This window comes from Orycteropus afer, unplaced genomic scaffold (genome assembly GCF_000298275.1).
Source record: "Orycteropus afer afer isolate SDZICR_OR568_19922 unplaced genomic scaffold, OryAfe1.0 scaffold00859, whole genome shotgun sequence".
Taxonomy (NCBI): Eukaryota; Metazoa; Chordata; class Mammalia; order Tubulidentata; family Orycteropodidae; genus Orycteropus; species Orycteropus afer.
In genome coordinates this window covers 479,981-501,944 of record NW_006922446.1, presented here as the reverse complement: position 1 = coordinate 501,944, position 21,964 = coordinate 479,981, and the positions used below count along the sequence as shown (strand labels likewise).

The following is a 21,964-nucleotide window of genomic DNA, read 5'->3' as shown; positions in this document are numbered from 1 at the left end:
ATCTAAGGGATGCATCTCCCTGGGGTAGATGTTCTGCTCATAGACCTTTCTACTGTTTGGCTGAGAGCTAATCCACAGAAGTTACCCCACTTCCAGGTCCGAAGGATAACCCAGCGCCATAGTCTTGAGGGTTCACCAATCTCTATCTGACCAGTAATTCTGGTCGTTTTTGTGTTTTGTTTCACATTTTTCCTCCCACTGCATCCAGAATCTCCAATTTTGATCCTTTTCTGAGTGGCTGGCATTGGTAGCTGAGCACCAACTAGTTCTTCTGGTCTCAGGGTCTAAGGCTGAGGTTCCCATGGTCCATCAGACAGTTGACCTAATTGTTTCCATGGGACTTTAGTTTTCTTCACTTTTCTTTGCTCCAGACAAGGGGAGACCAATAGTTGCATCTTAGATGGCTGCCTGAAAGCTTTTATGACTCCAGTTGCTACTTACCAAAGTAGTAAGTTGTAGATGTTAGGTGCTGTTGAGTTGTTTCCGACTCATAGCTACCCCATGCACAGCAGAACAAAACACCACCTGATCCCGTGCCAGCCCCATGATCCTTGCTATACTTGAGCCGATCGTCGAAGCCACCATGTCAGTACATCTTGTTGAAGGCCTTTCCCTCTTTCGTTGACACTATACCTTACCAAGCATGACATCCTTCTCCAGGGAATGGTCCCTTTTCACAACATGACCAAAGTAGGTGAGACAAAGTCTAGCCATTCTTGCTTCCAAGGAGCATTTCGGCTGCACTTCCTCCAGGACAGATCTTTTAGTTCTTTTAGCAGTCCATGGTACTTTCAGTATTCTTTGCCAGCACCAGAACTCAAAAGCATCAACTCTTCTTCGGTCTTCCTTATTCACTGTCCAGCTCTCACATGAGTATGAGGTGACTGAAAATATCAGGGCTTGTGTCAGGTGCACCTTAGTCCTCAAGGAGATATCCTTGCTCCTCAGCACTTGAAAGAGTTCCTTTGCAGCTGTGGGATCACCCTTCTTTGGAATGGGTACAAATATGGATCTCTTCTAGTCAGGTGGTCAGGTAGCTGTCTTTCAAATCTCTTGGCATAATCAAGCGAGTGCCTCCACTGGGACATCCATTTGTTGAAAGTAGCAAGTAGAACAAGATTTTTTACTGGTGTATCAATTGAGCTTAATGTCCCAAGCCCACAGGCCAGGTGACTCAGTCCCTCAAGGTGCTTGGTTGTCACTGAGAAGCTACTCAAACCTTGTCCCATTAGTCCTATAATGTATCTGGATATTTTTGTAGTACAAGTATACATGTAAGAATATCATCAGTCAAATCTATCTTTCGTCATGGGTATATTCCTGTTCCCCTACCCATAGCCAATCTCACCTGTCTATGCATCTACCTGTAGACCAGTGTTTGTTGTTACAGATAATGCAGTATTGTGTATATAATAGTATTTGCCTCTGTTGGCTATACCTTTTGTTCACCTCTCTGTGTCCTCCTTTTCCCTATTGTTATTGTGCTAGTTACACACTTTTGTTATATTGCCTTTCCCTTCACCCAAATCAACACATGACCTTTAACTAGTCAGAAATTTTCCCTCTCCTTCCCTCCCATCCCTGGTAACCAACAAAGTAACTTTCCTTCCCTGGGTAAAGTTTTCCTTGACTTTCTATAATAATGGACTCAAACAATATTTGTCCTTCTGTGACTGACTTATTTCATTCAGCATAATGTCCTCCATGTTCACCCACCTTATGAGGTGATTCATGGATTCTTCATTATTCTTTAATAATGCATAGTATTCCATTGTGTGAACATACCATGGTTTGATTATCCATTCACCTGTTAATAGGCACTTAGGTTGTTTCCATCTCCTTGCTAGAGTGAATAGTGCTGTGATGAACATGGGTGTGCATAGGTGAAGACAGGTTCTTGACTCTTACCCAAGAAAGCAGCCAGTTACTCCTTAATTCTACCTTCCAGAGAAAGCAACCCTTTCATTTTCATTTGTAATCTCATTTGCCTCCACCCCAGTTTTCCCAATGCCCAGGTCCCAGTGTGGTAAGTAAAATACACAACACCCTGTAAGAGGAGGACCTGACCCATCTGAGGGCAGCTTGCCTTAGCTGGAGCTAGGACTAAGAGGCTTTCTAGGTGCCAAGAGTCAACCCTTTAATTGCTAGACCCTGGAGAGGTCTTAAGGAACTCTGGTGGTGTAATGCCTAAGGCATATGACTGCTAACCAGAAGGTTGGAGGTTCAAACCCACCAGCCACTCCGCGGAAGCAAGACTGGACAATCTACTTCTGTAAAGATTTACTGCCTCAGAAACCCAAAGAGGGTCACTATTGATGACTCAATGGCAGAGTTTGGTTTTGGTCTGGAGAGGTCTTTGGGAGGAGTGGACCCCAGGGGAAGGCCTAAAGCAGAAGGGACACATGGAGAGGGGACTTGGGGCAGTGGCTATATACTATGCAGTATTTTAATACCTGAACAAAATATACCAGTTGATCATCAGCTCTGCCCACTTCCCCTTTGCTTCTCAGGCGCCCCTTTTCCCCTTTCCTTCCCTAGAACACAGAATCTAGATTTTGAGCTAGAAGTAACATAGGGATTGTGTGACCTCTTTCAGAAATGAAGAAACTGAGACCCTCGGAAGGCAAAAGATTAAAAACAATGAGTGGCTTATGAAATCAGGTAAACCTGAGTTTGAATATTGGCACTGCAGCCGTGTAAATTAGTCCAGTGACTTAACCTCTCTGAAATACAATTCTCTTACTTGTACTACCTCAGAGCTTTGCTGTGGCCATTAAATAGACAATATCTTTAAGGCCACTGGTGCAGTTTGACCCATACGTACTAAGGAATAAGTGTGAGCTGAAGTGATGAGGAACAAGTCAGTTAATTAGTGGCAGAGAAGGCAGGACCAAGACCAGTGTCTTGGTTTCAGGTCCATCTCCTGCACTCTCTCTGACAGGGATTGCCATACCCAACTCAGCTTCAGGGTCCCTAACTGCCTAATAAGGAGTTCTGATGGCGTAGTGCCTAAGGCATTTGACTACTAACCAGCAGGCTGGTGGGTCAAACCCACCAGCCATTCCTTGGAAGAAAAACTGGGCAATCCTCTTCTGTAGAGATACTGCCTCGGAAACCCAAGGAGAGGTCACTATGAGTTGGAGTCGACTCGACAAACCAATGAGTTTTTTTTTTTTTTTTTTAACTGTCTAATAAGAGAAATAAGGGACATTTCCTTTCTTAGTTTCAATACTTTCTGAGGCCCCAGGTAGAAATGGAGATGGATTAGTGACCTCTCCAGTTTGGGGGCTTTAGAGTTGCATCAATTTAGAATCTGATTCGGGAAAGTTAGGGTACAGGGAAAGAGATTTGCCTGATGCGACCTCCAAAGATTTATTCATTTATTTACTGATTATAAACTTTATGCTAAGAAACACTCAAGGACTGATTACTGGTTTTTAACTTTATGCTAAGAAACGTGTAAGGTACTGTGGATGATGGTCCACTGAAAATAACATTTTTCAGACTGTGAGCCCTGACTTGTTAGTGGAATGTGAAATCACAACTAGAATTTAAAAAGAAATAGGATAGAAAATATCACAGTGCATCACATATAGAAGGATAAATTCTAGGGCATAACATTTGTTCCAGCTAAAATGTGTGTGGCTGGGTCATGATTTAAAATGTACTACTTACTGTGGATTTTGGGAGCTTTGGTGGCACAGTGCCTAAGGCATCTGACTGCTAACCAGAAGGCTGGCAGTTCAAACCCACCAGCCACTCTTCAGAAGGAAGACTAGGCAATCTACTTCTGTAGAGATATCGCCTTGGAAACCCAAGGAGGGGTGGCTATGAGTCAAAACCGACTTGAAGGCAGTGAGTTTGGTTTGATTTACTGTGGATTTTGATTAAAAAAAAAAAAAAAAAAAAATGTTGCAAGCCCCTGAGCTAGAAGGTAAGTTTCAGGAGAGCAAAAGCTTTGCTTTGTTTTAGACTAGCACCTGGCATTTGTAAGTGGTGTACAAATAAATGTTGAATGAGTGAACGTCTCACACTATTCCTGCCTTCAAGAGATTACTTTAGTCAGAAAAATAGGAAAAGGTAAATATCACAGGCTTTATAATACTAATATCAGCCTGAAACAAACTAATAATGTGAATATACTGAAGGGAGAAAAACATAAAAGAATTCTAAAAAGTGTTGGAATATCTCATTTTGGCAGATTTCAGTCATCAATATGAAGTGGTAAGAAAACAAAACCAAACCCCACTGACCTGAGACCTAAGAGCCAGGAGACCTGGTTCAGTAACAGTGACTCCGGGCAAATCACATGATCTCTTTACTCAATTTCTTAATTCGAAAGATGGGAATGCTCTAATAAGTCCTCCTGCCACACAGGGCTGTGTGAAGACCAGATGAGCGTGTGCATTTTCAGGGTGATTTGCAAACTGTAAAACATTATTGGGAACAAAAAACAGGGATTACTGAGTTGAAGTGAGTATAGAATCCTTTTTAGGGGCTTAATTAGTAAGTAAATATTTATCAAGCTAATGTTTACTGAGGGCTTTCCTTTACAAAGCTCTTCCTTTTTAGATGCTTTTTCAACTATTGTTATTACAATGTAGAATCTAAACTCCCTAAGAAAAAGGTGTGGGCTGGCTATCTTAGCTCCATCTTCATAACTGCACATAGCAGTCACTCAGCAGATACTTCTGAATGAAGGAAAGAAGGAAAAAACTTAATTAGGAGTTTATGACTTTTGGAATTAGCCCTGGAGGTGCAGTGGTTAAGCTCCTGGCTGCTAACCGAAAGGTTGGTGGTGGGTTTCAGTGGTTGAAACGCATCAGCTGCTCTGCGGGAGAAAGATGTGGCACTCTGCTTCCTTAAAGATTCCAAAAACAAAACAAAACCCACTGCCATCTAGTCGATTCCAACTCATAGTGACTTCTGTTGGGTTTCCAAAGTGGTAAATCTTTACAGAAGTAGATTGCCAGATCTTCCTTCACAGAGTGGCTGGTGGGTTTGAATTCACCAACCTTCTGGTTTGCAGTCAAATGTCTTAGACACCGTGCCACCAGAGGTCCTTTCCATAAAGATTACAGCCTTGGAAACACGATGGAGCAGTTCTACTTTGTCCTTTAGGGTCACTATGAGTCGATACCGACTTGGCACACAACAACGAATTTGAGCTTATTTAGCAATGCTAATCTCCATTTTGAAGGAGTTCTGGTGGTGCAGTGATTAAAGCATTTGACTGCTAGCCCAAAGGTCGGTGGTTGGAACCTACCAGCCCACTGCGTGAGAGAAAGATGTGGCAGCCTGCATTGGCAAAGATTACAGCCTTGGAAACTCTATGGTGCAGTTCTACGGAGTCGCTATGAATAGGAATCAAATCCGTGGCATTCTAACTGAAAGGATGTGCTCAAGTTCTGAGTAGGGTCTGCAGACAGAAAAAAAGTGGGGGGAGGTGTGTGACAGCAGCAGTACCTTCTGGAAGCTGGAGTTCACGAAATCAAGCTGCTGCCCTAAAGGATGTCCTTAAGGGCAATTAAGTTAGAGACGAAGCAATACGCAGAGACAATACCCACAGAGCAGCACGCAGGTCATCTGTAACTGGTCTCAAAAGAAGGGCAGGGCAGGGTCACAAGCACTCCACGAGTACCGCGAGTGTGCCAGTTTCTGTGCTGGTTGTAGTGAAGAGCAGAGCGGAGCATGCTTCTCCCTTTGGTGGGAAAAGTGGTGACCCAGAAGTCACTGCCTGCAGCCTGTCGGTAGAACAGACACAGGGTTGTGAAGGTTCCAGTGAGGGTCTAAATCAGCAAAGGATAGTGTGAACTGAACTGGTAATACAAATCTTGACGGAGCTGAGACTTAAATTGGACTTGGTGGGAGTTGGAACGCGTTAAGAGAGCAAGGTTTGAGGAAAATGTTTTAGAAAAATTTGTAGAAACCTATGACCCTCGAAGGAAGGCTGCCAAAGTGAGGTAACCTTGGGTTGATGTGCGTAGGTGGCAAAAGGTTCCGGGGAATGGTTTTACGACTCCGCCTCCCAGCGCCAGAGAAGAAAGATCCTGCTTTGAGACAATACCTGGATTTGGTTTTTCTCCAGTTGAGGGACGGGGTGGGAGGGGCCAATGTCAGTGGGCAGGATCACGTGGGCTCGCCCTAGAGCGACTAGAGGCCAGGCGAAGGGGCGGGGTTTCCGGCAGCTGCAGCGCTCGGGCGGCGGGTGACGCTGGGAGGACGAGTCGTCACGTGACACGGAAGTGACTCCGAACAGGAAGAGGACGAAAAAAATAACCGTCCGCGACGCCGAGCCGAACCGGACCCGCAGCCACCATGAACAGCAAAGGCAAGGATAGGGGGAGCCTTAGGGCGTCGGGGGGAGTAGTGCTGGCTCGGATCGAGTGGGTCTCGAGTCCATGATCACCAAGCGACAGGGTTGGGGCGGGTTGCGCTGCTCTCCTTGGCCGTTTGTAGCCTTGGGCTGCGCCTGATGTCTTCGTCATTCCCGATGTACAGCTGCTCGCCCCCTCCGGGCCTTTTCTCCTTAAACTCTGTGGCGCAGTTTAGAGCTGCGGACTCGGGTGGGGTGGGGGGGGGGTTGTTGTGATGGACATATACAAGAGCAAATGGGGAACTAGAGCAGGGATTTAGGTAGGCCAATGGAGAGCCGACGGGGGCGGGGCGCCGCGCTCCGGAACTACCGGCAGGCCCCCGGGCTTAACTAATGAGGTGCCGGCGCCCAAAGACTGGCCAGAGCCTACAGGGTCCGTTTTTCTAGTCCTTTCTCACCACCTTGTCCTTCGCTGGTGGGCCACAACTCTCCCCGTTCCTGTGATCGTACCAGTGTATCTGTCAGAACAGCCCCCAGCTTCTCCCTCGTCCTCAGTCAAAACTTTCCCCTCAATCTGCTTGGAAAGTGTACCTTTATCTTCAGCCCTTCACCGTTTTCCCGGTTTGCCGTTCACTCAAAGCATTCACTCTATTTGGAAGTCGACCTTGAACAGAAAGCTGTGAGGTGAACAGTCATTATCAACCTTACAGCCAGCCCTGTGGAGACCAGCTAGGGTAGCAGCAGGATACATCGTTGAAAGATCAGCAAGCCTGAATCACGAGATTCTAGACCCGTTTTGCATTCTGGAGGAACATGGATCCTGCTAGACTTTCTCCTTACAGTAGTATGCTGGCAGAAACAGTGCCCTTCCTGCCCAGTCAGAATCCAGCACTTCAGTTTCTAAGGATGCGAGGAGAATGTTTTGTTGGTCCCAGGAATGAGTCCCTTCTGTTCAGTCTGTCCGCAAATCCTTCCTGCATGTTCCCAGTAGGTTAACTACCCAACATACCCTGCCCCATTTTGTTACCTCTGCATGGTGGGCAACAGAGTTTTATTTTTTTGTCTTCCAGGTCAATATCCAACGCAGCCAACGTACCCAGTGCAGCCTCCTGGGAATCCAGTGTACCCTCAGACCTTGCATCTTCCTCAGGCTCCACCCTATACTGATGCTCCACCTGCTTACTCTGAGGTGTTTCCAGTTTACTAGACTTAAGTAGTTGAGAATATGCTTGGACCACATTTTCAGTTCTTAGCTAAATCTGACCCTACATCTTTTGATCTTCAGAAACAGAAGGATACACATATGAATTAACAAAAACATAAGTTCAGCAATTTCTGTTGTGCTTGAGAATGCATTATATAATTATGTTATTTGGTACAGGCTGAGGGTAAGATGAATTTGCATTCCTTGAGCCAGACATTTGTGTATGTTGTAATATGCCGTCTAGTTGATTTCGACTCATAGTGACCCCTCCTCAGGTTTCTAAGGCACTATCACTATGGAAGTAGATTGCCCATCTTCCTTCTGAGGAGTGGCCAGTGGGTTTGAACCACCAGCCTTCTGGTTAGCAGTCAAATGCCTTAGGCACTATGCCAGAGCTCCTGAGCCAAACATTAGCTATCTCAATTAATGATCAGGAAAACACTTAGTGGCAGTGAAAAGGCAACTAGTGTAATTTACGGAGTGTAATAGCCTTGGAAACCCTGCAGGGCAGTTCTCCTTTGTCTTGTAGGGTCACTACGAGTCAGAATCAACTCCACGGCACTGGGTTGGTTTGTTTTAATCTGCATCAGGAGCATTAACTCGTTGAAGAGATTTGAAATAACAATGTCATAAAGTAATACTTTCCCATCTTCTTCTGCTTCTTCTAGCTCTATCGTCCAAGCTTTGTGCATCCAGGGGCTGCCACAGTCCCCACCATGTCAGCTGCATTTCCTGGCGCCTCACTGTATCTTCCCATGGCCCAGTCTGTGGCTGTTGGGCCTTTAGGTTCCACAATTCCCATGGCTTATTATCCAGTTGGCCCTATCTATCCACCTGGTTCAACAGTGTTGGTGGAAGGAGGGTATGATGCAGGTGCCAGATTCGGAGCTGGGGCTACTGCTGGCAACATCCCTGTGAGTATGACTTCATCAGAAAAAAAACAAAAGAAATGCAGTTCTTCTTGTGTATTAACTTTCTGAAAGGACTTTATATTCATCCATTTCACTTTTCCTGGATAATAGTTGCCAGTATTAGTATAACCACTGACATCTTCTAGTCTGGCAGAAAGTGGTTTAGAGGGCAGAGCTGTGGAAGTCATTAGCATCTGGCATATTCACCAGGGAGCTCAGTCACATTCTAATTTAACCAGACTCCTTTATTTTCTTGTCATATGCTTCTTGGTTGCTGCTTTAGCAACTTTGTGAGTTGGTACAGTAAACTGGTTTATAACACACTATTCATCCCGTAAGCATTTACTTAGTATCTGCCACCAACATCTGGAAACCTTGTTTGAAAAGTAGAATGCAATATACCTGTTAGGTAGCTTTTAGGAAGAGTAATACAATTGGCCAACTTTGTTTTGGGACATTAAGAAGTTCAGTTAATTATGTCTTCTGCTTGGATCCCTTATGCATGGGGTTTAAAGCCCAAATAGTGCCATCTACTCAGTAATCATATGCTAGAGATAAGCTAAGAATGGTGCCTTCAATGATTTGTTTCAAAACTATCCAGGGACCCTGTGGGATAGGGCCACAGACTTAGCACCCCTTCCCTGTTTTGGAAATATAAGTGGGAGTGATTTCCTACCCTGAAGATAACTGACTATAGGTCTGGACTGCCCACAGTTACTAGAAGGTATCCATAGGCTTCATCTTGGAGCTGGAACCCTTGAATGAGTGATAGGCTCCCTTTCCTGTTTGTATCTTTGGGTTCACAGAAAATATAGAACTGCTTTAAAACCCGAATTGGTGGTAGAACTAGCTCCTTAAAATGCTATTGGTCTAACAGGCCTCCTCTGAGTCACCTGTGTCCCCTTTCCTGTTGCCCACTGAAACTTGTCCTTTCCTTTCAGCCTCCACCCCCTGGATGCCCTCCCAATGCTGCTCAGCTGGCAGTCATGCAGGGAGCCAATGTCCTTGTAACTCAGCGGAAGGGAAACTTCTTCATGGGTGGCTCAGATGGTGGCTACACCATCTGGTGAGGAACCAAGGCCACCTCTGTGCCGGGAAAGACATCACATACCTTCAGCACTTCTCACAATGTAACTGCTTTAGTCATATTAACCTGAAGTTGCAGTTTAGACACATGTTGTTGGGGTGTCTTTCTGGTGCCCAAATTTTCAGGCACTTTTCAAACTTAATAAGGAACCATGTAATGGTAGCAGTACCTCCCTAAAGCATTTTGAGGTAGGGGAGGTATCCATTCATAAAATGAATGTGGGTGAAGCAGCCCTAAGGATCTTCCTTTAATCCCTCTGGAGTAATACTGTACCATACTGGTCTTTGCTTTTAGTAATAAAACATCAAATTAGGTTTGGAGGGAACTTTGATCTTCCTAAGAATTAAAGTTGCCAAATTATTCTGATTGGTCTTTAATCTCCTTTTAAGTCTTTGATTTATATTACTTGTTATAAATGAAACGCATTAGTTGTCTGCCTTTTCCTTTCAATCCAGTGTCCCATGTCCCACCCCAAACCCCAGTCTACCATTCCCTCCTACCAGTCTCCATCGAATCAATGGTGCAGGACAGAAAGCCAGTCAGACTAATTTTCTTCTTTCCCTGCACTTCTCCCCACTTGTCATGTTTTAAATAGTCATTCACAAGGATCCTCTGAAGCTCTCTGTGCTTTAGCACAGACCCCATTACTTCTGCTTTTGCATCTCCTCAGGCAAAAATGGAGGGTGCCATTTAGATTTTTTTTTTTTTTTTTGGAGGGGGTCCCCTTCTCATACATTGTTGCCTCTCCATACCAGAACCAGATTTGCTCTGGTGCCAGAAAAACAGCTCATATCTGAACAAAAGGTATCAATGCAAACTGTACTTAAACAGTTTGTTTAAAATAGGAGGGATGAGAAGGATTCATTTCAAAAGCCTGGTGACTTTAGAGCCAAATTAAGGGGAGTTTTCAGATCAAAAATTGGTTACCATTTACTGTCAATGTGTCTGATGTAGCCACTCATAGCTCCCAAGAATTCCTCAGCTGGGTTAATAGGGTCATATGGTGAATGCTTCACTATAAAATGACTTGAGTCCAGTGACGTCTCATTAGGGTGAAGAATATTTCAGGGATCCTTAATATTTTGTTTTCTGAAATTGGATTTTGTTTTATCTTATAATTTCAGTTCATCTAAATTTGTGTTCTGTACATGTGATGTTTGACTGTACCATTGACTGTTAATGGAAGTTCAGCGTTGTATGTCTCTCTCTACACTGTGGTGCACTTAACTTGTGGATTTTTTTATACTAAAAATGTAGAATAAAGACTATTTTGAAGATTTGAATAAAGTGATGAAGTTGCATTACACCTCACTCCAAGGATTCTTTACTTAGCTTGCTTTTAGATCTCTTCTGTATTCTTTTATATTCTACTTAGAATTCAGAGAGGTACTGTTGTTGTTCTGTTTTCGTTAATCAAACCTTTGAAATAAATGCACTAGTAGAAGGCTAAGGTTTGAGTATTTTCATGAGTTCCATTCTGGATGTTAACTCTTCTTCACTTTATTTCCTAAGATCTTTCATATTCTTAAAAATCTGTTATACCAGGGGATTCAGAACCTAAACTTTGAAGCAAGGGAATACGTGATTCTCCTAACTTACACAAGTTTGGCTTGAAAATGTCTTGATATAAGTTGTATAACTTCAGGATGGACCTTCATTTTCTCCAGAGTTCTGTGTGGAGAAATACTGAAAACTGTAATCTAGGCTGGCAAGACAGTCCTTACCACCTTAAACAACAGACTTAATACATTAAGACCTGAAAGGAGATCTAGCTTAATTTCAAAGTAAATAGTAAACTGGGGAGCTAAAACATTTCACCTTTTTAAACACACCTCATTTTGCGACCAAGATCCAAGAAGGTTCTTTGGGGTTGATTCTGAGAACACTGGTGGGAAAAGGTAATAGATTTTTCTTAGTTCCCTCAGTCATACACAGAGGTTGTTCTGGGAAATCTGGCTCTTGTTAGGATAGAAGCTAAATTAATCTCCCAAGGTATGCGTGCCGGGACCATCTTTGTCCCAAACCCCTGACATAATTCTGGGACCTTCTAAAACTTCCTTAGATTCTTAACGCTTGGGAGGGTATATCCTCAGAGCTGTTAGATAAGCAAAAGAAAGTCATGTCAAAAAGCTTAAGTGGGATAAACTGAAATGTAAAGGTGGTTATTTCATGTACATGAGAACCTGATTTCTGTATTACTTATTGAAAACTTTTAATTCTAATAAAAATAGTACAACAAGTGGTTGGATAATAGGAAGGAAGGGCTCAGATGAAAGTATGTAGCACGTTCATCAGGAGGTAAGGTATCCATGGTCTCCCTCTACCCCTCTTGACCTGTTTCTTCGCCAATGTCCAGCCTCTAGGAGAAACAATGCTGGGGCTATCACTAGGTGACCAGATAGAGGGACAAAGTGGAGCAGCCAGCAACCCTAACTTCTCCCATGCCTCAACCTGTGAAGAAAGTGAAGATGACTGGGCATATACTCAAATGTTTCCTAGTATAGGCCTTGTTGGCCAGTCATAAATACCAGCTATATTACAAAGGCCTGGCTAAAGACTTAAGTTGCTTTCTCTGTGTTCCTAATGTCAATGATGTTGACATCTGGGCCTGTGACCTGGAGGGAGCTCAGATTCACCCATAGGAATGAATGCTTCTCCTTGGCATCAGATGAAACTTTCACCTAATAAACAGTCCATGTGTTAGTGCTGGAGCCTGGGATAAGCTCCTTGGGGCCCGGAACTCATTAGATGAAATACTCCTCCTTCTCCCTGCCCTTGGCTGAGTCACTTTCCATCTGGAGGATGGCGCTGGGCTCGCCTCCTGTAGGTTCGTAGGTGATGTAGCTGCCTTTGTTCTTGTACAGGTAAAAGAAGATCAAGACCACGACTGAGAGTAGTGTGAGGAAGACCACGGTGATCACAACTTGAGAAGGAGAGGGGAAATGTAGAGTTTACAGGATTGAGGATGTCTCAGAATTCAATGGCTCACCCAAATTATACAATTTCCCCGCTTTTTTCTTAAGGATCCTCCTGTTTTAATTAATTAGTGTCCACTTCCAAATCCATACTCCTACTAAGTTCAACTTCCATGGGACACATCTGGAGTCTCTAGGTGCCTAAACTAAAGTCAAGGCTTTTGATTTTTGACAAAATGGAACTCCCAACCACTTCCTGATACTATGATAGAAACATGAAGGAGGGAAATAGGAAATAGCTTATCTTAACAGGAAGGGTTTTTGTTAAATCCAATCTCCTGTAGGGGCTTCTCTGATCCCTCCCATCTTCCTCACTCACTCAACAAACCACATACATCCTCATCCCTACCCACATGCTCTTGAATATACTGCCCATATATACCTGTTATCTATTTGTAGCCACCTTCCAACCTATCATTTACTGGCAGCATCTCTCACAGAAGGCTCTAAATCTTTTTATAACCTCATGTAAGATAACCCACATGCCAAAATGAGCCTGTTAATGGATTTGGTCCCTGATGTTGTGGTGCTATTCCTGTGTGGAGAAAATCCTAGCTCATCACACTGGGTTTCAGGCTGCCTCTGGTGTGAGATGGCCCCTAATTCCTAAAAGTCACTTGGATTTGGCTCTGAACCTTTTTTACCTGCTATGAGTGCTGTGCCGGCTTCAGCTTCCGGGGACAGGGCCTCAGTGGCCTGCAAAATTGGGGTGGTCATCAGTTCTTCCCCTGGCAAATTTAGAAAAGTGGAAAAGGAAGATGGGGTCATTCTTTTGTTTCAAAGCAGGTATTTGTGCTTCCCATTTTACCACTTTCTTCCCTGTTCAAAAGTTTTACCATTGCACTCCTTATAGTAAATTCATATATAAAAATCTGGAGAATAGAGAAGAACATAAAGCAGCATCCCAGAAACAACATTTTGGCAGTTTTCTCTCTGTTTAATGAAGTGCTTCAAAGTACGAGCTCTAGAGCTCTGCCCTTTACTAGCTATGTGACCTTGCAAAATTCCCTAACCCTTCTATGCATCAGTTTCCTAATTTGCAAAATGGAGATAACAGAACCTACTTCAAAGAGTTGTTGTGACAGTTAAGTAACTCAGTTAAGAGTTGGCTACTACTAGGAATGGGAGCTCTCGTGGTGTAGTGCCTAAGGCATTTGACTGCTACCCAGAAGGCTGGAGGTTCAAACCCACCAGCCACTCCACGGAAGGAAGACTGGGCAATCTACTTCCATAGTGATACTGCCTTGGAAACCCAAGGAGGACTTGCTGTAAGTCGGATCCAACTTGATGGCAGTGAGTTTGGTTTGGTATTTTGGTACTTCTAGGAATGATGAGAACAAATGATGAATGTATATACTTCTCATACTTTATGGCTCAGGTATTTTTCAATGTTCGTATAGTCTTTTTGAAAGCAGAAACAAGGACCTTTACCCTAAAACATATCTGGCAACCCCCTCCTGTTATGGGTCTAGCTGTCCTCAGAGCCTGAAAGCCCGACACGTATAGTTGTTACCCAGAACACTACAAAGCTAATGGTCTCTGTGGTTGTTGCCATTGCATCACCCCTTCTCCCCATTACCGGGGTCCCTAGGAACAATGGAAGGAAAAGTTGCCTGGTCTTGTGCCATCCCCATAATTAGTTGCAGATAGGACCGTTGTGAGCCATAGGGCTTGCATTGACTAATTTTTTTTTTTTTTTGGGGGGGGGAAGTAGATCACCAGGCTTTACTTCTCAGTCTGTCTCAGTTTAGAAGCTCCGTCAAAACCTGTTCAGTAGCACAGCACGCCTCCACTGACAGATGGGTGGTGGCTGCACAGGAAGTGCACAGACCAGGAATTGAACCTGGGTCTCCTGCATCGAGGGCAAGAATTCTACCGCTGAATCACCAGTTTCCCCAATGGAGTCTACAAGTCCCTTTAAGGGTATACTCAGTAAGAGAGGAAGTCCTTCAGTTATCTTCTAAATAACATTTTGGTGTAGAGGTTTGGAAAGGTAATAATTAGGCAGAGGTTACTGCAGGACAGAGGTATCCTGGGGAAAACAGGCTGGCTGACCCTGGAACCACCCACAGAAAGTATCTCAGTAAATAATTCAGTGAAGTATAACATTTACAAGTTTTATCATTCAATAAATAATAGCAGCACTCATTAACTGCCTCCTCTTTGTAGACACTGTGCTGGACACACTGGGATCCAATGATGAGCAAAACAGACATGGCCGGCCTCCCTCGAACCTGCCTACCCTCTACCACAGCACAGTTCACCAAACTGCAATAGGTTTGGAACTCTTAGAAAAGCATATGCTGGAGACTAGATCTGATTGAGTCTTCCAGTCAAAAATGACCTCCCACGCCGTGGGGAATGTAACCAGTATCACAAAACAAAATGTATAGGAACTGTTGAGTGTAAAATTAATCTGCTTTGTAAAACTTCACCCAAATCACAATAAAATGTTTAAAAAAGAGAAAGAAATGACCTCCCAAGGAAGTAATATTTGAGCTAGGTGGGAGCTGAAGCGGGGGTGGGAGTTTACTGGGAAAAAGGTGTGGGGCACACCCTCAGCAGACGGAAGAACGTGGGTCAAAGCTCTGAGACAAGAAGGCTCAAAGGTTCCAGAGTTCAGAGTGTGAGCATGATGCCTGGGTGGTTTCCATCTCACCGTCATTGGGTGCCACAGAGTCAATTTTGACTCATAGTGGTCCCATGTGACAGAGCAGAACTGCCCCTGGGGGTTTCTTTGGCTGTATTCTTTACAGAAGCAGATCACCAGGTCTTTCTCCATCAGAGTCACTGGATAGGTTTGAACTGCTAACCTTCTGGCTAGCAGCTCCTAACCATTGTGCCACAAGCGCTCCTTCGTTTCCACCCAGGACAAGTGAGTGACATTAAGTCAATGGTGGTGGTCTGATGAGCCTGGCAGCAGTGCTAAGAGCCCAGTGGTGTGGTAGGAGCCTTTCACCTAGGCCAAGGGGCAATCTGATGACCATCCTGGTCCTGCATCACAGAAAGCAGAGCTGGGCTACCTAGAGAGCCTCCACCTCCCCAGGCCAGGCCAACCCCTTCCCTACAGTTCTCCACTCTCTTTTCTTTAGGAATGGTAACATACTCAGCCACTCTGTAGACGTGGGCAAATGATTACATCTCTGATTCATTCATCCATTCCTCTGCTCTTTACCAAAGAGAATCATATCAACTTACTTAGGGTTAAGGAGCCCTTGTGGTTTAGTTGTTAAGCATGCAGTTGCTAACTGAAAGGTCAGTGGTTCAAACCTACCAGCCACAGTGCAGGAGAAATATGTGGCAATCTGCTTCTGCAAAGATTACAGCCTTGGAAACCCTGTGGGGCAGTTTTACTCTGTTCTACAGGGGTGAGATAGGGTCTTTATGAGTTGAATCCACTTGACGGCAACAGGTTTATTTTGCAGAGTTACTGTGAAGATTAAATCAGAGAATGTATATGCATTATATAGCAGCTACTACTTAAAATATTATACAGTGAAACCTGGGAGAGCTGGAACTCAACGGGAACCTGACTGCAAGTTTTTCGTCTTTGACGTGGTGCTTTTCTATCACTTTGCATTAGAATCCTACCCCATAAACACTCAGTGATCCTTCTGTGACAGATTTCTACCTTACACAGTTTCTGACCCTTGCAAGTTTTACTGTATAAGGTGACTTTGTTGAAATGTTTAGTGATTAAAATGGAAGGCTGCTCTGGGTTTGAATCCTGGTCCAGGTATTACTAGGTGGCCCTGAGGAAGTTACTGAACCTGAATCTCAGTTTCTTGACTTGTAAAATGGGAATGTGGCAGGTGGCTTCTGAGATGGTTCCCGACGAGCCCCCTCCTGGTATTTATACCCCTGCATAATCCCTTCCCCTGGTGTATGGGCTGGATCCAGTGACTCTCTTCTAAGAAGTCACTTCCCAGCTTAGATGATAAAGCACTGTGATTGGTCTTACCCACATACTCCCTCTCTCTGCCTGGCTCTTCTTGCTTGCTCACTCTGATGAAGCAATCTGCCATGTTGTGAGCAGCCTGGAGGAAAGAGTAAGGAATTGGGGGCAGCCTTGGGCCAACAACCACCAAGAATCACCACCAACAGCCTCAGTCCAACAACCCAAAAAAGCCAAGCCAGTTGCCATCTAGTTGGCTCTGACTTGTAGTGACTTCATGTGTGCAGAACTGCACCCTGTAAGGTTTTAAGGCAGTGACCTTTCCGAAGGAGGTCTCTAGCCCTTCCTTCTGAAGCACCTCTGGGTGGGTTTGAACTGCTGACTTGTCAGGTGGTAGTCAAGCACTCAGGGATTTACCACACTCAGGGATTCTCCAACCGCCCATGAGGGTGACTGCAGCCTTGGCCCAAGATACCTGGATTGGGTCTTATGAGACCCCTTGAGCTAAAGGGCCCAGCTAAGCCAAGCCCAGATAAGAAATGATGTTGTTTAATGCACTAAAGTTTTTGGTTAATTTGTCACAAAGCAGTATGTAACCAATACAGGAGGAAATAATAGCTCTTCATAGCAGCAGGGCAGTGAAAGAGTCAGAGGTAGGAGTAAGGGGGATGAGGTATGGGGTCTCTTCCTCGCTTCCCTGCACCACTCATACTCTGTTCTTCTTCTTTCTCCAAGTTTCTATTCTAGTCCCATCGCTACCTGTGGTAGTTATGTCAACTTAGCTGGGCCTGGCTGAGTGGCTGGGCAGCTGGTGGTAGTTATTCCCCACGATGAGACTGGCAATCAACTCCATGGTGGGATCTACCACAAGCAGCAGAGTAGCTGCCTTTGGGTCTGCTTCCCATATATAAGCAGCAGCTTTGGGAATAGTCTCTAGCTTATGGCACACTTGGACCCTGCGTGTAGCCGTGTCATTGTTCAGCAGCCTGCCATGCTCTTCTGACCTTGGGACTTACAGTGGACTTAAATTTATAGACTGCCATGTGGTTTGGTAACATCGGGACTGTGCCTTTTTATTTGTCGACCTTGGGATTGTTAGCCTCAGCAGCCAGTAGCTGCCTGAGTGAAGAGATGCCTCTAGCTTCAGTGGGCCGGAAGCAAGAGGCAGAGCTAAAGCCCAAGGTCGAGGGGCTTTCACCCAGCCCCTAGAGCCTGGCACTTTGAACTTGGACTTTTAGACTCCACATTGTGAGAGAATGAACTCTTGTTTGTTAAGGCCATCCCATTTGTGGTATATTCTTGTCAGAGTGGTACTAGGTAACCAGAACACTACCATTCCAAACACTGCAAATCCCAGCTATATAGAGAATTTGGACCTATCTCCTAGCCCAGCACTTTGTTATACCCCATCTTCCCACCACTGGTATCTAGAGTTCTGTACAGTTACTCCCAGTTTTGCCTTTCTGAAGCATATGAAAACCTAAGATATCAAACTACTGAGAATAACAATACATGCACAGGAGGTTAAATATAAAGACAGGTAAGAGTCAGTTAAGATCCCCAGGTGGTACAGACAGTTTGCACTTGACTGTTAACCTAAAGGTTAGCAGTTCAAACCCACCCAATTGCACCACAGAAGAAAAGCCTGGAGATCTGTTTCCATTAACAGATCTCCCACAGAGTAGCTGTACCCTGTAACACATGGAGTCGCCATGTGTTGGGATAGACTCAATGGCAGCTAACAACATGATTCAGCAAATCAATCAACAATTCACTTTACACCTGTCATATGCCAGAGCACTGTCACAAATCCTGGGACACAGCAGTGAACAGATCAACAGATCAAGGGACCTGACCATGGAACTGAATTCTAGTGAGGGTTTAGAGAACAGAAAAATATGAGCCTCTAGAAAGACACCTGGAAGGGAAGAGGAGCCTGGCTGGGAGGTTTTGCAAATGATCCCAATTATAACAGCTGCTAGTTCCCAAACCACTGCTTTGTGTCAGGTGCTTTATGTAGATAATTATTAATTATTACAACAGCATTCCCTTCAAAGCAGGTGTTTTATTTGCTGGTGTGTACCCTGAGACTCAGAGAGCTAAGTGACCTGCTTCATACAATGTACAAAGTAATAGTAGATGGAGTCAAGATTTGAATCCAATACTATCAGCTCCAAAGCCCAAGCAAGGTATCTATATTAAACCTTCCTGCCATTGTCTTTTTTTAAAAAAACTTTCCAATGGGATAAAGAGGAAGAGATAATGAAAGCTATCTATGAGGCAGCACAGCAAGCTTTCCAAAAAGTTCAAGCAAGGGTTCAAAAAATATGGAGAAAGGTAGAAGAAAACCAGACCACAATCAAATACAAGACTGTGCTGAAAGGAGTGCTCCTTGAACTTGAGTTCACTCATAGGCAAGTTACAGAGGAATGACGTCAGTGTAATGTGGAAGTTATGTTGCTTTGTATGCAACTTCCACAGCTTTAATGTTTGGCATTATCAGGGATAAGAGTCTTCACAACTAAAGAGAGCACTAAGCCATTTAGAAAGACCTGAAGAAAAATACAGGAAGTTCTACAGAAGTGCCTTCTTTTGGTACAGTTATTAGGTGATTTCTACAAATGTTAAGGAACCGTGGTGGTGCACCCCATTAAACACTTGGCTGCTAAGGGTTTAAACCCACTCAGTGCCTCTGTGGGAGAAGGACCTGGCAATATGCTTCCATAAAGATTAAGACCTAGAAAACTCACCGGGCATTTCTACTTTGTCACACAGGGTTGCTGAGATGAAATCGATTCAATGGCACACAATAACTTACGTTAAACCTTCAGGTGAAGCAGTTAAGTGCAGATGAGGAAAGCACAAAGAAATTTCCCTTGATAATAACACACTGGATTAATGAAGAAGACAGCTCCTAGATCAGAACTTTCTCATGAAAATGGTCTCTATTAGAAGTGAGGGCTCTCTGGAACCAATTTCTAAAAGGAGGAAGCACACATCCAGGCACCCAGGGTTGGAGGCTGCAGAGGTCTGACTGGGATTCTAGGTTCAACTGCTTAAAAGCCAAAAACCCACTGGTGCAGAGTCAACTGCAACTCCTAGTGACCCCAGTTGGGTTTCCAAGGCTGTAAATCTTTGTGGAAGTAGACTACCTCATCTTCCTCCCACAGAACAGCTGGTGGGTTTGAACCACCAACCTTCTGGTTAGCAGGCAAGTGCCTTACCCACTGTACCACCACCAGAGGTTCAAATGCTAGTGGAAGTTTAACTCTGACACCATTTTTACTAGGATTATTATTGTATGAGGGCTCTGGTTACAATATTACATAAAATTTTCGTTGTCTGCCCAATCCTGTTTTTCCTATAAATTCTCTTATTTTTAAGTATGATATTTCAGAAGTTGAGTCTTCTAAAAAATGCACATAAAGTTTTATAGAGGAAGGTTAGAAGACTCAGAAGTCAGAGACTCAGAAGAACAGTGTCAGGAAGCTGTATATCACTCAGTTGGTAAACAAATTTGAAGGAAAATTTAAAAAGTATTATATTTGGAGCCAGAACAAGGAAAGGGCTAGGCTTGCTACTCGGGCCTCAAAGTGTCAGGTTGATGGTAAAATAGAAAGCAGAACTCCCCCAGACCTTTTTACTTTTGCTTGTCAAAACACTAAAGAACAGCAGGAATACGGGGAGGTGAGCTCAAGAGAAAGGAAGCAACCCAGAGAGTACCAGGCTATTTAAAAGAGATCCACATAAATGACAGCCAAGGATACAGCTGGTGACTTAAACAGAGGGACTAGGAATTTGAAGAGCTAATGGGAAGAAGGTATATTGTGCACACAACACACTGGTGAGCTGGATGTGGTTCCCTAGCAAAATTCTAGAATAAGTTATTAAGGCCTAATTTAGGGACCTTGTCATATATTGAATTGTGCTCCCCCAAAAGTATGTGTCAACTTGGCCAGGCCATGATTCTCAGTGGTTTGGCAGTTAAGCCAAATATATGCATATATCAGTTATGCAGTGACATAATCTGGCAGTTATGTAATGATGGAATCATTCCCCATGATGTAATCTGATGTGATCAGCCAATGAGCTGTAAGGGGTTTAGGGTAGGATGCAATACCTTACATCAACCTGATATGATGTAAGGGGAATTTCCCTGGGGTGTGGCCTGCATCACCTTTTACCTTACAACAGATAAAAGGAAATAGAAGGAGGGACCTGACTACCGTTAAGAAAGAAGGGACAGGAGCAGAATGTGTCTTTTGGCCTTGGGGTCCCTACCTTGAAAACCTTGTAGAACCAGGGGAGGCTTGATGCCAAGACACATGGAGATCTCCAAGGAATGTTGGGCCCACAGATGTTGAAAGGACACAAGGACCTTCCTCTAGAGCCAACAGAGACAGAGCCTTCCCCTAGAGCCAGCACCCTGACTTTGGACTTCTAGCCTCCTAAGCTGAATAAATCTGTTTGTTACAGCCATCCATTTGCGGTGTTTCTGTTCGAGCAGCACTAAATAACCAAGACAGGCCTTGACATTGACACAGCAAGCACTAAAAGCCATCACAGGACCCTAAGAGCAAGCTGGGTCAGACAAACCATACAGACCTTCTGAGAGGTCTCAGGTTCACACAGAGGGAAATTGAAAAGTCAATTTTAAAAAGTTAATCCAAAAAATATTTTTTGACTGTGTACTCTGTGCCAGGCTCTGGGCACAGATCAGTGAATACAACAGATAAAAATCCTGCCTTTGTACAATTTACATTCTTAGAGGGTGACCTACTTCAGTAAAGATTAAACCAAACCAAACCCAACCCATTGCCAAGTCATTTGCGACTCATAGCAACTCATTAGGACAGAGTAAAGCTGTTCCATAAGGTTTCCAAGGCTGAAATCTTTATGGAAGTAGCCTGCCTCATCTGTTTCCCACGGAGCAGCTTGTGGGTTCAAACTGCCAACCTTTTGCTTAGCAGTAGAATACCTTAACCACTATGCTACCAGAGTTCCTCCCAATAAAGATTTCAAAACTAAACTCACTGCTGTTGAGTCAGATCCAACTCATAGCGAGCCTTCCTTCGGTTTCCAAGGCAGTATCACTATAGAAGTACATTGCCTATCTTCCTTCCAAGGAGTGGCTGGTGGGTTTGAACCACCAGCCTTCTGGTTAGTAGTCAAATGGCTTAGGCACTATGCCAACAGAGCCTGGGAAACCCTATGGGGTTGGGTCTACTCTGCTCCATAATGTCTCTTGAATCAAAACTGACTCGATGACACACAGCAACAACTGGAAGAACAATAAGCAAAATAAGTAAGAGATATACTATGTTAGATGTTTCCCAGTGCTATGTGGAAAAAAAAAAAACAAGCAGGAAAGGTGATAGGAAGTGGAGTGTAGATGAAGATTGTAATTTTAAATAGGTGGTCAGGGAAAGCCTCACTGATGAGGTAACTTGAGTAAGGACCTAAAGGACACAGCCATGCAGACATTTAGGGAGGAACACTCAGGCAGAGGGAATAACAAGTTCAAGGTAGGGCTTTCCATAATATCGAAAAGCATGTTAAAGGCCCAGCATGGAGCA

The 21,964-nt window shown here is 44.1% G+C and overlaps 2 protein-coding genes across 2 annotated transcripts; one reads left to right on the top strand and one right to left on the bottom strand.

Moving 5' to 3' along the window:
* The first annotated feature begins 6,318 nt into the window (after window positions 1–6,318).
* DAZAP2 (DAZ associated protein 2) lies at window positions 6,319–9,501 on the top strand. Its single transcript, XM_007958165.2, has 5 exons — window positions 6,319–6,331; window positions 7,387–7,505; window positions 8,189–8,247; window positions 8,314–8,434; window positions 9,373–9,501. Exons 1-5 carry the CDS (start codon window positions 6,319–6,321, stop codon window positions 9,499–9,501), a joined length of 441 nt encoding a protein of 146 aa, XP_007956356.1.
* Window positions 9,502–12,262: 2,761 nt separating this feature from the next.
* Window positions 12,263–13,261, bottom strand: LOC103212168 (small cell adhesion glycoprotein). Its single transcript, XM_007958177.2, has 2 exons — window positions 13,138–13,261; window positions 12,263–12,441 (listed from the first exon to the last, which is right to left on the bottom strand). Exons 1-2 carry the CDS (start codon window positions 13,259–13,261, stop codon window positions 12,263–12,265), a joined length of 303 nt encoding a protein of 100 aa, XP_007956368.2.
* Window positions 13,262–21,964: the final 8,703 nt, after the last annotated feature.

What these genes read in the sequence shown, in the direction of transcription:
- DAZAP2 (XM_007958165.2), top strand. An exon ending in GTCCCCACCATGTCAGCTGC is followed by an intron (nt 8,248 to 8,313) that starts ATTTCCTGGCGC and finishes TTTAGGTTCCAC; the next exon opens with AATTCCCATGGCTTATTATC. An exon ending in CTACTGCTGGCAACATCCCT is followed by an intron (nt 8,435 to 9,372) that starts GTGAGTATGACT and finishes CTTTCCTTTCAG; the next exon opens with CCTCCACCCCCTGGATGCCC.
- LOC103212168 (XM_007958177.2), bottom strand. Translation starts at nt 13,261, where the DNA reads ATGACCCCATCTTCCTTTTCCACTTTTCTAAATTTGCCAGGGGAAGAA. An exon ending in CGGCACAGCACTCATAGCAG is followed by an intron (nt 12,442 to 13,137) that starts GTAAAAAAGGTT and finishes CTCCTTCTCAAG; the next exon opens with TTGTGATCACCGTGGTCTTC.